The 21242-nt window shown below is 38.9% G+C and overlaps 1 protein-coding gene across 2 annotated transcripts in view; it reads left to right on the top strand.

Annotated features, from left to right (window-relative positions):
• The first annotated feature begins 5839 nt into the window (after positions 1–5839).
• LOC139966772 (carbonic anhydrase 14-like) overlaps positions 5840–21242 on the top strand; it is a 40809-nt gene continuing 25406 nt past the window's right edge. The window contains exons 1-7 of one of the 2 annotated variants that reach the window (XR_011792742.1): positions 5840–6156; positions 7541–7600; positions 11524–11691; positions 13580–13752; positions 14337–14493; positions 15540–15700; positions 16554–17334. Coding sequence is in view for 1 of the 2 variants with exons in the window: in XM_071970122.1 (XP_071826223.1) it covers positions 6048–6156; positions 7541–7600; positions 11524–11691; positions 13580–13752; positions 14337–14493; positions 15540–15700; positions 16554–16679 (954 nt within the window). In the remaining variant the exon portion in view is untranslated. Of the gene's footprint in view, positions 6157–7540; positions 7601–11523; positions 11692–13579; positions 13753–14336; positions 14494–15539; positions 15701–16553; positions 17881–21242 lie in introns of those variants that run through there. The other variant, XM_071970122.1, reaches the window with a different exon arrangement.

The raw sequence follows: 21242 nt of genomic DNA, 5'->3' as shown, positions 1-21242 counted from the left end.
TTATGATTGAAAGGCACCGGCCATAAGCGGGACCATTTCAGTTTGGGGGGCAGAAACTTTGTGCCCGAAAGTTCACGTGACACTATCTAAGCGGAGCGCCACTATCGGTTGGCGCGTAGCGTACAAGAAATTTGTTGGCAAGATATGCCTCTCAGATTGCCGGAAATGGCACTTCTGAGGCCTTGCAAGTTGCACCTAAACATTCTTTATTTTATAATCTCACGTTTTAGAAATTTACACTTCCCAAAAAAATTGGTATAGAAGAAGAAAATGCTAACATCACTTTGAAGGGGAAAAATAGGACAGTACATTTATTAAGCTCATATTTAGTTACCGTATTTATTATTTTAACACAGTACTCAGCTACCTCCAGAAAAACATACATTGTTCAACGACACGTACCGGGCCGGATAATGTCGCTGTGTCGGGTGAGACTGCAATTTGTCTCACAAAAAAGTATAAAAAATAACAAAGAATATGATAAACCTGTACTCCTAGGCTTTTACCCCCCCCCCCCGGAAATATTTGGCATCATGATGCTAAATAAAGAAAATCATTAGGCCTATATTAATATTAATGTCACAAAACAAACGCTCTCCACGGAATTGTCGGGCACAAATTTGAAAAAGATTCGGGCAAGCTACTGCATATTTATATATATTTTTTTTCTCCTCTTAGGCTGCCCGAAATTTTCAGGACTTTTGCCCGAATTTCTTGTCCTCTAAAAATTTGGGGGTAGTCTGCCCCCCCTGCCCCTCCCCCCCCCCCCGCCTCGTACGCCTATGGCACCGGCGTTAACCACTGAGCTAACACTCCTAGGACATAAATTTAAGGACTTATAAAGGACATGCTTGACAAAATAGATGTGTCAGTGTCGCCTAGTGTCAAGTTTACCTTATCTGCACTTAATAGTGGTCGCTAAGGTCTTTGAAAGCCTAACGACATATACATATATAGGCTATTATGTAAGCCCAGCACAATTGAGATGCAACTGAACGACGGCTTTTCGGTTTAGCCCGCCGCTCATATAGTGATCTGCACTCAAAAATGGAAACCGCCTGCGATTGAATATGCTCGTAAAAACGAATCTGGTGTCTAAGCCCGCCCTCGATAGACTTTATCAGCACCAAAGAAATACATAGGTGTCGTATACCACAATTAATTGTTCCATAGACTTACACATTAAACTCGTCACTTTAAAGACCGGCTAAAGCATAGATAGAAGTTTTCAACTGGCGTATCTTAAGCCACACATGAAAGCTGAGATCTTGGCCTGCCATGGCACTTGCACATTTTTATATCATGACCACTTAGATTTTGAGCCAGAAGGTGGCATACTCCTATCAGAGTCTATGTCCATCCGCCCGATTGTTCTCCTTCAGGAATAGTGCCAAAAAGCAGCAGGAGAACATCTTTTTTGACCTATTATCAATCATGATCTATTTCTTTTGGTGACTTGCAAAAATTCCTGGTGAAAAATTTGGTCACTTTTAGACCCCCTTTGGGCCTCCCAGGAGCAGCGTGCGAAAATTGTTTACTACTGAGTGAAGAGGTTTGTTTACAAGTGGCGAAAACTTCAGGCTCTGATAGCCAAAAAAAATTTCTGCGCGGTCATGATACGGAAATATGACGACGCCATGAAAGGCCAACTTGTCAGTCAGCTATTCGGTGAAGGGTAGCGTTTAGCTAGTGAGAACTTCTATCTAGGCTTAGAGACCACATTACTTTTGTGATTTAGTGTGTAAGTCAATGGAGCTTTTAATGGGCGTATGCTAAAAGAGGAGCAAGTTTAGCATACTGAACCCCAACCCTTAAAGGCATTGAAGACTGGCCCAAACCGCGTACCGCGCTCTGAAAAGTTAACTTTCCATTGTTTGCAAGTGAAGTTTCCTTCATTTCGCTACAAAATGCAGACAGTAATGAAACATGATACCTAGTTATATTTAATCTAGACCTGCTATGTACACTGTGTTGTGGGTTTTGACCGTAGCTGTATGTATTGACTGTACACTAATGTCTAATTACCGACGGTAGCAAGCTGTGTGTGCATTTTCTGAGATCGATGGTGGTGTCTAACACTTCTGTAACACCTCATTCGAAACTAGGTCAGATTACCGGCATGAGACGTTTCTTTGTGCGCAAGTCTTCACACCCTTTAAGTCTGCTCGCTTGGAGTAATAACAACATAAAATAGTTTATATCACCTTCAATCTCCCCCCCCCCCTCCCATTTCACACCATATGTGCTTTAAATTATGCTCTTTCACATTAAGATAGAAAAACAAGCGAACGCTAACTGCTCTAATTGTGGTGTGCACATGTAGAGCTGTATAAATTGCTCTGATCCGCACGTAATATGAATTGAATTTGAATTTATTCTCCACAATCGGAAATTCGGCTCACACAGGTCGTAAACGAACAAAATAAAAGAAACACGAAAAGCAATAGTATACGTACCAATACACTGCGATACACATACAGTAATACAAACATACATACAGCAAGTCCTACAATCTTCTCACTTGTGAATTAAATATATGGATAGAGTTATAGGCACAAATGAGTATCTGTAGCGGCCCCTAAGTGTACGTGGTGGGCATAAACGCAGTCCAAAGCGGTTGTAATTGTCACAGTGATAAAACATAGGGTGTGTTGGGTCTTGCATAACATGTTTCAATTTATTGCAGACTCTATCATGATACAAGTACTCTAACGATGGTAATTGAGCACCGATTACACGCTGAGCAACTTTCCTAGATTGCTCAAGCATCTTCACATCGATTCTTGTACCATTGGCAAAGTAACAAATTATGGTCTATATCAAAACACTTTGAATTAGGGATTTATAGAACAAGGTCATGATTGTTTTATCCACTCTGAGGTTTTTCCGTTTTCTCAAGAAATACAGCCTCTGATTTGCTTTCTTATGGACAATTGTGGCATTATTAGACCAGTCAATTTTGTTACTCAGCATGGTTCCTTAGTACTAATATATATATATCTATACTTGTTCCCCATGAACATAGATGCAGGGAGCGTGAGTTACTGGCTTGCGACGGAAATCTATAATCAGCTCCTTATAGTTTTGAACAAATGATCATCGCACCTTGCACTGGACAAACCTTGCAATCGTGGTGGCGTATGAGTCGATGTCATCTGACAGGTAACCAGTAATGACAGCATCATCCGCAACTTTGATGACTCTACAACCACTGGTCATACTCTGACCAGGGAGTTTGTTCCACAACAATTTAACAACTTCCTACTCTGACAGTCGCTGGTATACAGGGGGGAAGCCAGGGGAGAGGACACAGCCCTGAGGCGCACCTACACTTAAAATCAATTCCACTGAGTGAACATCGCCTACCTTCAAATTTCTAAGGAAATCATGAATCCATAGGGTAATTCGGGGGTATACACCTTATGCGATTAATTTAGCTGTAAGAAAGTGTGGGACAACTGTGTAGAATGCACTAGAAAAGTCTATAAAAGTAGATCTCGCATACTTTCAATCTTTATCCAAATATTGAGAATAAACTACATGTGCACTAGCGCCTACGAAAGCTAAACATAACAGATGATATGGTGTCTAACCCACCCCAGTGACATTTTCTTTGCGTTATAATAGTCACATGTGCCTAAAAAGGCACAACACAATTAATTGTGACTGTACAACGGCTCTTCGATCTAGTCGACCGCTAATTGGCTCGGTGAATGTTATAATGGGCACCGAGCCTATACATGCTGGACAAAATGGATGTGTGACGCAACAACAGCTCTGGAGTATACATCCAGCCGATAATATTCGTTTACTGCACTAAATAATGTTCACTATGGCCCACAAAGCCCAACACAATCGATGTACGAAGTAACACGCCCCCCCCCCCCGTAACAGCCTCCCCCCCCCCACCCACATATGCTCTGTTACAATAATCTCAAAGTTACACTTATATTTTATTTTGATTTATTTTATGCCGTCTCCTTCTATATATCAATGTAAATATAAACGCATATGATATGTAATCGCTCAATTCTCAAATCTGAAGTTGTTATGTAAACTGAGTGTGTCAAGCGGAAACGGAAATGCGTGGTAAGGTTTCTGCGATGAAACGGCATGACAAGCGAGGAGCATGGGTGTACTTACTGCGGTAATGATTAATTAGCCCTGTCCTTCCTGGACGGTAAGGTTATTGTTTAAAGGTATATATATGTTGCCAGATTTAGTAGAGTTGCCAGATAATAAAATGTTAGCCTGCCAGGAATGTACAAAGTCAATAAAAAGGGAAGTTATAAATAAAACCAATGCCTTTCAAATATCTATGTCGAGTTGAAATGTACACGGCACAGTTTCAGAATGTTTTTATTTTTACAACGATTTTACTGTTACTGTTACAGATCGGGCGGGTTGCTTTGCATGCTAAGGTAAATAATTACAGTGGGGGAGGGGTTTGATGCATGGGTGAACGGTAGCGATGCTATGTGGAGCATAAAATTCCACCGCCCCTTAAACGCTCATATTCACCGGAGAAAATAGCCCTGTCTATTCACAAGTCTTGTTTCTTTTGCTGAGCTATGAAGAGCGATATAAACTCAAATTACGGGTTCATTATATATTGCAAAATCATTTAGTACCAAAATCTACGCATTGAGTTATATAATGTTGTTTAATTCATGGCAAGACATAATTCCATGTCACCCTTTAATTACCTAACAATAAAACTTACTGTTAAATTATTAGAACTTCATATACGTTGACGGTAGCACTGCAATACGACTAAAATACGCACTATTTTTAGTCCCAAATTTAGCTCGATTAATGAATAAATCAAATGTACCACAATGTTTACAGTTCTTATATTCTGTAATATATCGGCTTCCTTGAGTTTTTTTTTTCGTTTGATGCCTGTGTAGTTGTATCTAGGCTGGAAAGAGATTAATATTATCAGTACGGTATAGTCTTCCTCTTTAAATGGAAATATACGAACCTAGACAGAGTTTATCACGACTTCAAATGACATTAACATAGTGTCTAATGACATGGATTTACCTATACCATTGAAAGAAATGAGTATCTCAATCGAGTGGATTACAGCTGAGAGATATGGCGAAAGAAAGAGTAACCGCTACAATGTAGCATATAGTTTGTGAGCATATATATGTGAGTCTCTATATAAGGCTCTGATGTGAGGGATATATCGTGCGCCCTCATATTTTTGCAGAGCCTCACATATAGGCACCTAAATTACTGATGTGTGCTCTGACGTGTCTTACACGTCAGCGGCCTTTAGGAATGGTTATGCAAACGGTCACACTGTAGGGCGGATGGGGAAAGCTGCGTGACGGAAGGGAATAGGCTATAACTGACAACTTTGACCGGCCCAAGCATTGAGCATCCAACATGGACATATTGCATCACTCATCAAACCGTGTATGCACACTAGATCGAACAAGAGGAAAAACGGATAAATTCATTTTGTCAGAAACCCTTCCCCCTCCCCGGCCCTCAAACGATAATTATATATTCCACACGGGAAACGGTTTCTTATTCCCGGCACGGTCACATTATTGTGTAATGTTGAAGCGATGACCTCAATCTGTCATTTATTTTTTATTCTGCACCTTTTGAAGTGGTCTAACATAATGAATGCTAAGAAATCCGGCCAATGAGCTTCATTGTTGTGTATGTATTGACCAATTAGAATCGGTTTCACAGACCGAAAAAGTTGATCTATAGCGTTGAAATATAACCGTGTGAAACGGGAAGTCTACGTTAATGACAGTTTTCAACTTTGCGGAACGCCCTCACTCTTCACGCCGCCTATCAACAACTGGTGAGCTGCTAATATTTGTCTTCATTTCCGATGCTAGACGTGAAGGTTCTTTGGACTTGTTTTAGTCGTCGTCATATTTAAATGCAGTGATCTTTTTTGTTATGTTCATTCTTGAAGGTTCACAAGTCTTAACAAAACCAGGCTACAGGAGGAGTTAAAAAGAAGAGAGTTTATAAGAACGGTCGAAGTGTGTTTGACATAATTTATATTTTATCAAATGGAGAAAACCATGGCCTTTCTTTTACGTGCATTATTACTTTTACAAAGCGTGGATTTTCTGATTGCGATGATCCTATCCAAGAGCCAACCGGTTGACTTCTTGACAGGTATGAACACTTTTGTTATTTAGATTTTGTTTTTACGTATGTTGAATATTGAAGGAGAGGAGAGGTGGGACTCGGTGGGGTTGTTGTGCAGGTATAATGTTACTGTTGTCGTGTAAAGCTGCGGTATAAACTGATATTGTATACCTGCTGATCTAAGAAGATTGAACAACGTACATCAACAACAGCATGAAAGTCATAATCATCGTTGAAAAGAAGGAGAAGGGGTAGGGAGTGTTAATTGTATGTTGAAATAGTGCATATGAGTCACCCAATATAGCTTGCAATATTTTCGGTGTGCATACTACTCATCAAACCAGTTTGGCATTCACGTTGTATTTGAATGGAAGAAAGAAAAGAAAAGAAATAAGTTTGTTATCAAATCGGCCATGACATAGGCTTATATATATGTATATATATGTATATATGTTGTTTCCCAAGACTGTTACAACAAGACCTACTGCGACAGCAGTGGTTAATTTAAGACTGCAATTATCCTAGTTTACCTATACGAATCGTACTTATAGGTGGTATTTTCATGAAATTTTGCGCCAAACAAAATGCTAAGTGTGACTTTTCACAAGACCAAAAAAAAAAAAAAAAAAAAAAAAAACGAAAACATTAAATGAAAGGCTCTCTGGAAGTTGAAAAATGTATATTGTGCCCCAATTAAATTAAGTAAGGCTTTCCGAATTTGGGTTTTATAGCTAGTGGAATAAAGAGTGAACCGGTGGATGTCCAAAACAACACATCAGCGAGAGCCACAACAGTTTTGCAATGTTGGTCACATTCTAACACCTTTTCAGAAATGTAAACAAACCATGTCAATTGATGTAAGTGGTGTAAGCATATCTCAAGTTAAAGCTGGAAAAAGAAAACATATAACTGTTTTAAGATCATTTTAAAGAATTCATTATGACCGATTTTTCAAAAGCGATCGCTTTAATCATGCAGGAATCTAAGAGTTCTCCAAACTCCCCGCTCAAGTCATGTTCGATGGAACCGTTCATTCATGACGTGTTCAACTTTCGAAGCCCGTATGTTGAATTCCATTCTTCATTTCAAATTGATGCAAATGATCAGTATCCCAGGGTAACCCTCTTGAAAATTTCGTGTAGAGTTTTTGCGGAACACTTGCACAAGTAACTTGTTTTTTTTTTTTTTACTTAAAGCTTGTGAAGTTTGAGCAAGTATTTTGAATGAATCTGGGCGAAAGGAAGAATATTGTTATGAAAAGCAAGAATTCTTGCAGTTATATCTTTGCAGGGTATCAGATCACTTATTGATTTTTAAATATATATATTGCATGGTTTCCTGTCAGTGTTATATTAACTTGAAATAATCAATCTAATTGACACACACGATCACATCACGATTTTATCTGCAGGTGCATTTGAAACCAGTGAGGGATATATTGCCCACGAGTGGAATTACAAGAAAACTAAAGGTAGGGTGCAATGTGAATCTATATACTTGCTTATCAGGATGATGATGATGATGATGATGATGATGATGATGATGATGATGATGATGATGATGATGATGATGATGATGATGATGATGATGATGATGATGATGATGATGATGATGATGATGATGATGATGATGATGATGATGATGATGATGATGATGATGATGATGATGATGATGATGATGATGATGATGATGATGATATTCGTAGAAAAAAGGTGGACAAAGGTGGAAAATGAAGATTTCTTTTTAAATTGAAATAATCAACTAAGCGTGCACCCTTAATCAAAAGTGTTTCAAATTGCGATTGGGGTACCACCTTCCCGTAGGCTCCTTCCCAGGCCACAAAATATTGCAATCGAGGGTCGCCAAGATGATCAAGGAGATAATTAGGGTCACCAAGCGAACAAAGTTTGGACATGATTTTAAGAGTAAAAGTCAGGATACTGTATATTTTACCGGATGTCTTAATTAACGCCAATTCAAGGATATTCGAATCTGTTTAATGGTTCTTAATCCATCCTCGGGTATTTAATTTCCGTTATCTGGCCTCTTAAACCCAGCTGACCTAATCCCATGATTGGGATTCATATAAGCTTTTCGATAATTAATCCTCCTAATCGCCGTTCTCGTTTCGTCTCTTAATGAAATCACAAGGATATAGGCTACTAGCCGCTGTGACTTAGTGACCCTGGTGCAGTCTGTTTCACAAGTGATAATAAGTTAATTAATTGTTTGCCTCCTTTAGAGAGGTCGTGGTAATTAAATAATTTCATATGATACGTTGTCATCCACAACCTCATCACGTCTCATTTGACCGCACCCTAATCCCACTGAACGATGTGGCTCATGCATGCATGCTAATGGTGATATATATATATATATATATATATAAATGAAAATCGTAATGAGTTGGAAAATCAAGAACAGTGAAAAAACTTTCAGCCTCCACCGGGATTCGAACCACGGGCCTCCCGCTCTGTACGCGGACACCCTAACCACTAGGCTATGGACGCTGATTGCATGTCCAGAGGTTCGAAACCGGTAAGGAAGATCGTAATTCCACTGTAGGCGTTTGTCACCTATATCGAACAATACTAGTTCTGTTTTGGTGACATATTTTGCCCTACTCTAGAGATCAAACATGATGCTATCCAACTCGAAAATCATTTGTGATTCCTAAAGCCGGATCTCGAAAGAGATACTTTGAACAGACTATATATATGAATATATATATATATATATATATATATATATATATATATATATATATATATATATATATATATATATATATATGTGTGTGTGTGGGTGTGTGTGTGTGTGTGTGCGTTTGTTTTGCTATCTGACCGAGGACTTGAACAAAAGAATTTCAGGTCCTCGGTTGTGATTTCTAAAGAATCACCACGTCCTCGGAAGAATTCTATTGTATGGGGTATTGTTAAGGTTAGGGTACGTGGATTTGAACAATGGAAAATACAATGGGGTCCTCGGTTGGAATGAAATACAAACACGTGTGTGTGTGTATATGAATATATGCCTATCTTACTCATGCTAAAGTGTATATTGAAACTTTTAGTTTTCATTTTGTGCACTTGAGATGCCAATATTATTTTTAATTGGAAAGGAAATATAATAATTTTATTAGCCACACTAGTCTTCTGTGGTAAGCTAATGCTCACCAGTTTGAATATAAACGAATTTGTCGTTCCACTGAAATGCGCAATTTTGTACTAATGAGTACAGATATCAATAGTACGGCTTTATACGTATACTGTATACTTGCAACTAAAAGAGCGTTCATCAAGTATATATAGGAGGGAAATCCCTTGAAGATTAATTTAAAATAGTTCATTACCTTGTATACTTAGCTGTGGTTACTTCTTGTCAAACAAATTTTGATATCTCTGTGTGAACTTTCCGTTTTTAATTTAGGCTGATGTAAAGTAACTTGGCAGTTCACCAACTGACATAATTAGACAAGAATTCGCTATACATTTTGCGATAAGAAAACTGATACAGTCGAAGTATGAAAGAACGAATTTAGCTTGACTCATAAGGTCAGCGCTGCAAATAAAAAAAAGGGAGGAAGTTATATATTTTTAGGAGAAGGAAACGGCAGGTGGAGTACAGGGGCCGAGGGATGCATGAAGCCTGTTGAAGACTGGAAATATCAAGTTAAGCTCTAGAAGGTATGGGAGTACATCACTTCCTATCAAAAATCTGTAAATGTTTACTCTCAGGAAAGTAGTGAAAGGAGTGATCATTGAAGATACTTTCACAGAAACTTACAAATTCATTTCAATAGTCCGTTTAAAAGGGTGACTTTTTTGCCAAATTTTTTGGTTTGATATGTCCGATACCGTAGGTAAAAAGAAGAATTGGAAAAGAAAGTTGTATTTTACACTAACTTGTTTGCAAAAATTTGTTTGCAAATTACGGCCTCTTCGTTTAAACTTGCATGTCAAGACTGTTCAGGAAGTCAACAAAGGGATCCGGAAGAACCTAGAAAGGAACACTTAATTGAGAAAGGCCTAACGTCTTAACAATGGTGATCCTGCCGATGGGAATTAAGGTCGCTTTGTGACCAAAGATTTAATACACGTTTTTAAGACGGGAGAGCTTAGGAGAGAACTTGAGCTTGAACAAATCAGCCCCTTTCATGAGTGAAGGTAACTCGTATCACACATGTCACGGGACCAACACTCTATCTGAAGCCATGAGTGAAAGGGAAATGGGAATTTCTTGTACCCAGTGGGCCCAAGGGAAAGAGCGAAGACTTATCATTGTTAACTATGAGGCTGGACGACCTCTCAAAATAGGTGCTGTGGCCGAGTGGATAAATGCGGTGGCATTTGAAGCAATAAGGCTTAGCAGTCGGGTGGTTCCGGGTTCGATACCCGGCCGGGTCATATATGAGGTGGGGGTTTTCATCCAAGAGCAATCTACGGTTCAGTTGCCATCTGAAATGACTTTCTTAATTAAAAAGATTCCAAATTTGAGTTAAAGTGTTGAATTTTAAGCCACCCGACGTGTAAGTTGTAATCCATAAGCCATTGCGGGTTTCTCCCACATTTTGTGGTCGCTTAAGCGTCGTAAAAATAACTGCTGTTGATTATTATTATTAATATTATTATTATTATTTGTTTTATTATTCTTATTCATCTTATTATTATTATTAATAGTGCGAGAAAAGAACAAAAGAATTACAGGTTCTTATATGGGACTCATGCAGACGTGCCATCCAAGGAAACAATAGTATCATCAGCATATATACTGTAATGTTTCTATCTTGTCCACTCTATCATTTGGAAAGCTTTTTCAAACTTTACTTTACTAGAAAAAGGAGACCGCTTTTCTTCTTTTCTAAATACTCACATATGTTCGATTAACTTTATATACATTACGAAGTACTCTTTGATGACAATCGACATTTTATGACTTTGGAAACTTGAAATGCATTGTAAACATGTCATTTGAGGGGACAAAGTCTTATAATTTCTGATTAAGTTTGCTTCTGAGGAACTGACCTTATGTTTTTTTGCGTGGTAGACTATAAGTAGTTCAGCCACTTGAATTGATGAACCTCATAGACTTAAAAGGTAATTTCTAAAACTTAAACTTTGCGAGCCTGCCAAGTAACGAAATGTGATTTATACATTTCTGAGTTAAGTTCTAGAGACTATGTGTGTGTGTGGGGAGGGGGAGGGGGTGGTTGCAATATAGAGGTCCCCGTATAAATGACGCTAGAGGCACGTCGCTATGTACGATGTCACACAATCCATTATTACTCCGGGGATCTATAGGACTTTGTAATTATATTGAATTAACTCCTCACTTTGCACCTATGTCTTCCAGAAAACCTTTTCCTGATACATTTTATTAATTATTATTCTCTAGGCCCTGACACGTGGCCAGCATTATATCCAGAGTGTGCGGGAGCCAACCAATCACCAGTCGCCATCGTAACCTCTCAAGCCGTTACAAGTCCAGATTTAGGACCCGTTGAACTGTTAGGTTACAGAAACAAGAGGCTGACGATGCAAGCATTTAATAATGGCCATACGGGTATGTAGCTGTGTACTTAGGACAATAACTACATATCAAATTCATTTCATTAAGTATTCTTCAAAGTATAGTATATTATAGTATAGTACAGTACAGTACAGTGCATTGCAGTATACAGTACAGTATACATTTCTGTGTATACGTATAGTAAAAGTATACCATACAATGGCTAATTGTATATGTATGATGTATTCCACATGATGTAGCCAAGTATATTTGGCAACGGTAGACAGATTATGCACATTCAAACCGGGTAGATGATTCTTAGCCAGTGTGTCAGACATTCAGCGGAACTCATCTAATTGTATAGATCCTTTCACAACTTGAGGACACGAAGGCTTTTGCGTTTACTGTTGTATAACCTTCAGTCAGTAGAGTAAACAGACAGCAAAATGACCTGGAAATGTTGATAACTAGTTAGGCTAACTATACTAAAGGCTAACAGTAATCAGAATGTACCTAGAGAAATGACTCGTCTTAGTGATGGCGACAATTCGACTTCAGTGAAACGGAATTTGTGGCACGGATGGTGCATTGAAATTGGACATGAGAAGTGAAAATGAAACCCCAACAGTGTGAGATGAGCCTGACCTATAAATGTCTTGAAAATGTCTTGGTAACCAAAAAAACAAAAACAATAGTAAACGGGAATAAGCTTCCTAAAAAAATTATTTCCTAACTTAAATTATGCCAATTATCATATCGGCTCATAATTTTTTGGGTATGTACCAAACACTCCTCGCGTCTCTCTTTATCTGATCTCATACAAGTTACCTTCATCAGTAAATTGCAAGATGGGTCAACGTATATGCCTATAGGCCTACATATTGCTCGATACTAATCTGCGCGGTAGTATAGTACTTTGAGATGTCACGAGTTCGCGAGGTTTATCATTTCCCGTTGCTTCGATATAAAAAGAAAAAAAAAAGGTCGGATGCGAATGAAGTATTCCAGGCACTATTTTGCTTAATTTAATTTCCGTTGAGTTTAGTCCAAGTTTCCCAATAGAGAAGAAATTGATCACTCGATCTGCGAAAAGGTATACACTGAAAGGGTATACCCAAATTATCTTAGTTATTTATCACTTCCAAAAATCGATATTTACATCGTCACGTGTCATTTATAAGTGTTAAAATGAGGAAATTATCTACGAGGACATCTAAAGAAATATTGAAGTTGATTATAGCGTCTTTTCCTGAGGAGGAAAGACAACCCCTGAAGTATGGGGCGAGAAAGAGAGGTATTTCAAGCTCATTTTTGGCATAGCCTTAATCCTACAAAACCTGCCACGTGGAGGGGGGGGGGGGCAGGGGGGCGGAGGGTCAGGCTTTTCTACCAAATTAGCTGACATTTAGAAACATTCGTTAAGTCGTAGGGCAATCGGCAAAAATCATTACTTCTTTTTTATAGGCTATAGTGACCGTTGCATATCTATATACATAGAGGACATTGGTGTATAGGGACTGTACAGTACAATACAGTATTTACTTGGTAAAAGTATGATATAAATATACAGGTATTAATCGATCTCGGTGGTGGGTATATTCAGAGGAGAATAGGCCATGATCTGTCTTCTTCTTTCGTTTCAAAGAAAAAAAAAAGGTCACACTATATACAACGGAAAACTCTGGAAACAAAAATATAGTTAAGTTATGGAAATAATCGCACCATTTGCAACTCAGCACCATTTACCGTTCTCGATTTTAGGAGGGGTCCCCTATGTTCCCCTATAGACTCCACTTAAAGACAAATATTGGCTAACAATATTACTGTTTTGTCAATGGTTGACATGTAGATATCAGGTAATAAATAGTTCCATACTTTGAAAGTCAGATTTAGAAGACGAAATAATTTGAATATTTTTTTGTTTGTTTTGTATTTTGAACAGTTAAATTCAAGTTCACAGCGGATACCCCTACGAAACGACCAGTCAGATTTAGAAGTTATCGCCAAAAACAGCCAGTCGACGCGTACGAATTGGCAGAAATTCACCTTCACTGGGGGCAGACCGAGTTTGAGGGATCTGAACATTCTTTAGACGGGCAATACTATCCCGCAGAGGTGGGTATTATATATATATATATATATATATATATATATATATATATATATATATATATATATATATATATATATATATATATATATTTAGCAGTCTGCAAGCCTTCCCGTGAGTGCGACTAGAATGGTGGACTATTTATTTATTTATTTATTTATTTATTGTATGTGTATCTCAGGACCGGGTGGGGAGGGGAAGGGGCCGGAGGGGGCTGAGTGTAAGTGAATGAATGACAAAACTGAATGGACATCAGGCCAAATGTGAGGCAAGCGACGGGGTGCTGGGACGTGTAGAAGAGGGGATGACCAAGTTGAAACATTCTGGGTATCACAAGAAGAGGGCAATAATTCAGGGGTCGTCTGCACCTACAATATCATCACTTTAAAAAAGTGATGAAGAAATTGGTTCAAAGAGTGGAACCATTTTGTGCTCTCCGTGTGGGAACATAATAAGTGATAACCCGCAACCGTGTGTTTACATCTGGACGAAGTTTATTGGCCAAATGAGAGGCACGCCTGACAAAGTATAGACAATTTTGAACCTCCACAAGTTGACAATCATCGACATTTTGTTCTTGATGTTTCAGATTCATTTTGTTCATAAGTTAACAAGATTAACATTGGATGAAGCACTAAAGACACCTAAAGGGTTAGCTGTCCTGGGTGCATTTTTCATCATTGGCCAAGGGGATAATCCAGCTTACGAACCCATAATCTCATCATTAGGCAATATTCAGTACAAGAGTAAGTATATGGTTTTACATGAAATGCGTAGTTTATGATAATAAACTGATATATGAGAGACATAATGAGGCAAAGTTATACAAGTGAAAAAAAAATAACGAGTATACCGGAGGCGACACTCGAAGGTGGAAAATTCAATTGATCAATATATTTAAATAAATTGGATTGAAATGAGTGACCAATCCAATTATAAAATAATTCATTTTACAGGATGCGTGACTTTGAAATGAGAATTATAGTCGCTGAGAAGTTATGACATATATATACATGACGTTATCAATTGCTAGTAAGATTGAAATTTTCAATCTAAACAAGTTGACACCACATGACATGTGTAGCCCCTAGAGATAAGTATGTATGTATGAAAGTATTTTAGATCCTTCTGCAAGCAGGAACTCGCAAAGAAGCCACATTGGCTTATCAAAGCCGCAAGCTAACTGAGGTCAGTCTCTTAAAGTCATATTTAACGTCCATGATTATGAATTGTCAGTTGTCAACAACTCTGTAACTGGACGACATACATTAATCTTGGAGTGACTCGAACCAGGGACCTTATGATTGGAAGGCACCGGCGTTAACCACTGAGCTAACACTCCACGTATATTCCAAGTATACTAAAATGACATGACAATTTTTTTGCAGTATCATGATCCATTGTTATACCATAAGGGTATTTATTACATTAACAGTTCATTCTTTCTATTAAATATCCAGTCTAATAGAATAACTCTCATCCCAACATTTTGAAAATGTCACTATAGGCAATCTAGTTGACTGGAATGAATTGTTTCAATATACGAGTGACACACGAAATATAATTGATTTAGCATTCCAAGTGCAGGTATTATCAAACAATTAGCAGTAATTTGGTCAAAGAGTAGCGTTTGGATTCGTAAAACATTTGTCGCTTTTAATTCACAACCTATATCTTTATAGTCATAATTATTATAATAGTTGTATAATTCGTCTTTTCTTCGTTTATTGTCTGCCCCCCCCCCCTCCCTCCACCCTTCTACTTCCTAATCTCATTTGATTGATTTAAACAGATGAAACCACAACTATGAAATTTACTAAAACTTTGCGAAGTTTATTACCTCATGATGTAACGCAATTCTTCCGCTATGATGGCTCGTTGACCACACCTACATGTAATGAAGTCGTCGTTTGGACCGTTTTTAGAAACCCGATCTGGATTTCTGCAAGACAGGTAAAATAAAGTATAAAATGCGGTACATGGTCATTAAAGAAAAGAAGACGCGGTCAGACCGTAATATAAAGAGACTCGGTGAAGCAGGGATGGAGGGATTTGGAGGCGGGGAAAGGGGTCGGGGTGAGGGAGGAGTCGAGGCAGATTAAAGTAGTCACCAGAGCAGTAAGCTTAATATCATGTATGTAACTATATCAACGTTGGGAAATTCGATCGAATCCACTCTACAAAATGCAACAACGCAAAAACTGCGCAATACTTGATAAATGGGACGTGTATTGTAACAAATTAAGGTATTGGAGACAAATATCATTATGCTATTGTGTAATTAAGCATTATTTTCTTGAAATGCGATGTTTGTGCCCAGTATTATACTGTATAAGTGACGTGTACAGGATTTCCAAGTTGGCAGAGGGGCCAAGTTTCTATAATTTCCCCAACCGATTTTAGAAAGGGCACGAACTTTAATGTAAGGACCAGAGCGGATTCCATTTTTTTTTTATTATGATGGGATGTGGCCCGAGTTTAACTCCCACTTAAAGGGGTTTGTGTTTTATTTTGAAATTTAAGAATGGTCTAATTCTTCCTCAGGCGATGTAAAAACCCCAACTGAAACATACCCCAGACTGAAGATGGGGTACACTACCCCACCCGCCACCCGTGCCCGGCCCCTTTGTGCACTATATTATAAAGGTGGTCTAATTAATAAGCGATTGCCGTCTGGGTTAAATGGTACCAGTTGCTTCATTAATGTCTTACATTTTATTATTATCAATTACTGAGTAATCACTGATAGAGTATAAAGAACAGTTTGTTACACTCTTTTGACCCCCCCTTTCTCTTTCTATTTTAGATGGATGCCTTCCGAGGTGTGATGAAGAGTTATAGGGGTGAACCGCCATCTCCGATTCAAACTAATTACCGACCTGTACAACTTATTAATACTCGACAAATTTTAAAATACGGCATTTATCACTAACAGGGAAATAATACACACCTGTTGAAACATTCTACTGATTTGTGTTGACATTGTTCTTAGGAACACGATATTCTAGCCACCCCCTTCCCTTCCCCCTATCACTGTCAGTAGGACTTTTGACTACGTCTTAAGTGGTTATAATATTGTTATAAAGATGGAATTATATATAGTTTATTAATAATATATTTGTTTTTCAAAGGTTCTTCTATTGTTCTTCCAATGAGACTCTCTACTGACTCAAAACAGAACATATGCATATCTATATGTTTAATATATGATTAAACAAAATATATATATGCCTTAAATTAAGCAATATAATAATATGAAGCTAAATATTTAACATATTCATGCATGTACATAGTGTGCCTTAATAGAAATATATATATGTTGAATATATAGTTAAATTAGTTAGAGAGAGAGATAACTGTGAATTAAACATGCTGTGTAGATAAATATATATCAAAGTTTATCAGAGGACGTGACGTTTCGATGGCTATAGTAGGATCTTTATCTGTAAAGGCAGCCGAGACACTGGGAGACAGTGGACAGGATATTTATTCTGTGGAATTGGAGCGTTAAACAATGAATAGAGTACTGCGAAATTAGACAGAGCAATGCAATAACACATGAGCAGTGAGATTAAATAAAACTATAGGTGCATGAGGGGGCTACTATATATAAATACTATAGAAAAAAGCGTAGGAAAAACATATTTCTATTATTGGATTTAGAACATGCCATCACTATAGTGATCCATATACTTTATCTGCGATGACGTAATTTGAAAGTGCAGTTTTATGAATTCTTCCGTAAAAATTAAGGAGTTTTAAGACTTGTTTTGACTTGCTGTGCTACTTCATTGATAATGCATATTTTATTCATAAAAGTTACCGTATTCTTTCGACCTTGATTTCTGCATATATTCACATGTATCTGCCTAAGGTAATGCATCTCCTCCCCCCCCCCCTCAATCTTGTCCCGTCTCCTGAGAAAACTAGTACCAAAATGGCGTAAGCCTATATTCATGTGGATTTTGTTGTTACGGTCCCCAAGAATCGCCCGGTCATAATCGTTCCGCCCCACTGTTTATCGATCGAAATGGATATCTTATTGTTAAAGTTTTAAATCCTAAAGTTTATTCTTGATACATCTATATTAATTAGTTTTAAGTGTAGATATAACGAGAGTGAGAGTAACCTTACCTTCATTGTTCTGTCTTCTTTATAAAAAGGGACTAATTAGGCCTATCATGTGGGCCACGATCTCCATTTTGTAGCTAATATGGGCTTGCCCATCCCACCACCACCCAGTGGCGGCGGAACCGGGGGGGGGGCTTGGGGGGGCTCAGCCCCCCAATAAAAAAGTCGAGGGGGCAAATGCATGATAAGCCCCCCCAATATTTACCAAAGCTCCGAAACGTGCATCTGCCCATTTTTCAATGCATACTTGTCGATCTGTCCGATGCACACGTATACTATACAGGTGTAATAATTTTAGTAAATGCTGGGGGACCCTCGGCCCGTCCCCTGGCTATAGACCACATTGTCACCCCAACCGCGTCTTCACGCCCCGTGAAAGTGGAAGCAGTGAGTGTGAGTACCGGTAAGCGCAACACAACTTCGTCTTCAAAGGCCAATAACTTGCCTTATTTCAGCCAGTTCTCCAACATCCCCTTACTCAGTGGCGAAGCGTCCATACAGTCAGGGGCGGATGCCCCCACCCCCCTGACGGACTCAAATGGACTGCTGGCGCTCTTTTCAGCTTTTCACTACTTTTTACTGATTAGCGATTATTGAATATTTTATTGCGCTCTCATCTACCTATTGACGTTTGTCATATTCTGTTGGTGTAATTTTCCGAAAAAATGGCGACGACACCTATTTATTCTACGTGTATCTGCAAATTAGCAAGGCCCGGAAAGGGTCATTTCCTGCAATCTAGGGAGTATCTTTACTCAAAAATGTTCTGTACGCTCCGCACCAACCTGTGGTGGCGCTCCGCTGAGATAGGGTCGAAAGCGCCCCTACAGACCATTCTTGCCCCCCCCCCCGACCAATACCCCTAGCTCCGCCACTGCCCTAACTACACTCAAAACACGTCTTTGCGAGTACACTACGAGTAATAGCTACTCTCTTAAAACACCATCGAATATACAAATTACAATGTTTTTACATACAGACTTTTACGTGCAATCTGAGAAATTTCAGGCTTGAGACCCATATTTTAGGGCTAGGTATTCGCAGCATAAAACACTCGGGAAGTGCCGTTTCCGGCCATCTGGGGTTTGAAAAACCCCCAAATTTTCTTGTACGCTCCGCGCCAACCGATGGTGGCGCTCCGCTTAGATAGTCTCCACACATTAGCCCCCCCAATAATTTTTCCGTTCCGCCGCGCCTGCCACCACCCCACCCCTATCTGAATCATCTGCTACTGTGTCACACTTTTGTCAAAAGCAGAATTATTGTTGATCTTTGGAGGGGAAGACATATCCCAACAAAATATGTCCCTCCAAGGTGAAGAATATTACACCCAAACATATGTCATATTAAATTACCACTATGCATTATACATCAGTGAAAATAACTAAAACTATAAATCAGCATCACATCCTTTGCACTTGGCCGACCCGAACATTTATGAATTTATTTGCCCACAGTGCAGCCGTGAACCTTCAATGTGTGTAAAAATTACCCACATGTCCGACACTACAAATTATAACAGGTCAATCCAAGTAGTACATATAACAACTCCCTTGGCGTTCTCCAATAACATAAACATCTAGGCCTACAGCATTCCACAGTCATTCTACTATGATTGAGGTGAAACAGTACCTTTCACTGCCTGAACCCACCCCCCCCCCCACACACACACAATCGGGTACAACACTTAATCAGACGGAATCAGAAGTTGGAGAAACAGAGGGCGTCTGACATTAATTGCTTGGCTGGATTCATTGTGTAGCCCCTTTAAGTTCCATGGCGGAGCCGTACGGGAAGAGCATATCTGCAACTCTACTCATCTCCTCAAAATAGTAGCATCATTTAGCAAATCATGATGCGATTTGCCGCTAGTCTATCACTTTCACTGTTTAATTCGTACAACACTTCGAGCACGCAAAATCATTTCATACAAGTGCCTCTGCAAACCCACACTATATAATTATTATAGTTTATCCAAGTCGCAGAACGCAAAATGAAATCCAACGTCATGAGCAAACTGTGAACACGGATTACATGTATAACATATTATAAATAGATGCACCGTGTAGATTTGCTGCAAGACTCCCGACTCATCTTTGAGAATGGGGAGGGAGAATGTGGGTTGGGGTGCTGGAGTCAAAGCAATGTTTACTGGTGTTGCCGTCTGTGGCGGCACCACTCCCACATGAAAAAATCTAGTTGTGAAAGTTATTTAGGGACTACTCCGGGAAGGGAGGAGGGTTGATGAATGTCATAGAAAAAGACAGTTTTGTAGTTTGTATCACCGTTAGTTCTAACAGAGATGTAAACATTACGTTTGGGTCGTTGCACTATTGACCGTAAGATCGTCGGTGTACTGATCTTCCACCATGGTGTACCAGGTACATTCCAACACAATGGTTCCTTGTTGTGTCAGGGCAACTCCCTAACCTCTCCCCGGTTAAAGTGTATTATACCATCAAACTGCCCTAACAAAATTTCAAGACTATTCATAAGACAGGCGCGTAGCCAGGAATTTGCCAAGGGAGGGACGAAACTGTTGACAAACTATCAGAGCCGTAGATACGGCATTGTAAACTATCTAAGCGTAACGCAACCATGATTGGCGGGAAGCGTACAAGAAAATTTTGGCTGAAAATGCCTCCCAGATGGTTGGAAATGGCACTTCACAGGCCTTGTAAGTTGCATCTTAGCATTTTCTCTTTTGAAATTACTAGCGATATCATAAAAATATTTAAGAAAAATATGCTCAAGGGGGGGGGGGGCGGATGCCGCCTTCGCCCGCCTACGCGCCTGCATGTACAGTATACATGGTACAGTATTGTATGGTACCAATATACCTAATAAAAAATTGGACTACATTCATGTTTAACATTCTCTTAAATTAAACATAAACAATCAAATGTTTCTTAGATTGTACTGCATGTTTCACATCAAACATATATGTGAAAGCCACACTGCACAGCAAGGTTGCCCCAAATTTCTTTGGTACAATCTGAAATATCATTTAGACTGTTAACTTGTTATATTTATGTTAATATTTATAGCATATAAGGCTTGCCTAGTCTAATGGCACATTCAACAGAACACCGTAGGTAAAATTTCAGATGTGGAAGTTTACAATTTGGAACTTGACTTTCTAGGACCCATAGGTGCAGGGTATACAAGGGGACTGAACCAGACATATATCTCTACAATTTAACCCTATACTGTGGCTCTCACTACATGATTGGTAGCTTGATGTTAAACCTGCTTAATGAGTGCCTCATCCATGCAGTGCTGTGGCAGTGACTATAATCATATCAGTTGCAGATATAGTGTATATCAGTGACTGTGTCTCTAAAGCGCAGTAACAAACTGTGCT

Source organism: Apostichopus japonicus, chromosome 4 (genome assembly GCF_037975245.1).
Source record: "Apostichopus japonicus isolate 1M-3 chromosome 4, ASM3797524v1, whole genome shotgun sequence".
Taxonomy (NCBI): domain Eukaryota; kingdom Metazoa; phylum Echinodermata; class Holothuroidea; order Aspidochirotida; family Stichopodidae; genus Apostichopus; species Apostichopus japonicus.
Note: the sequence above shows the minus strand (reverse complement) of the source record. Positions and strands in the feature narration are given on the sequence as shown.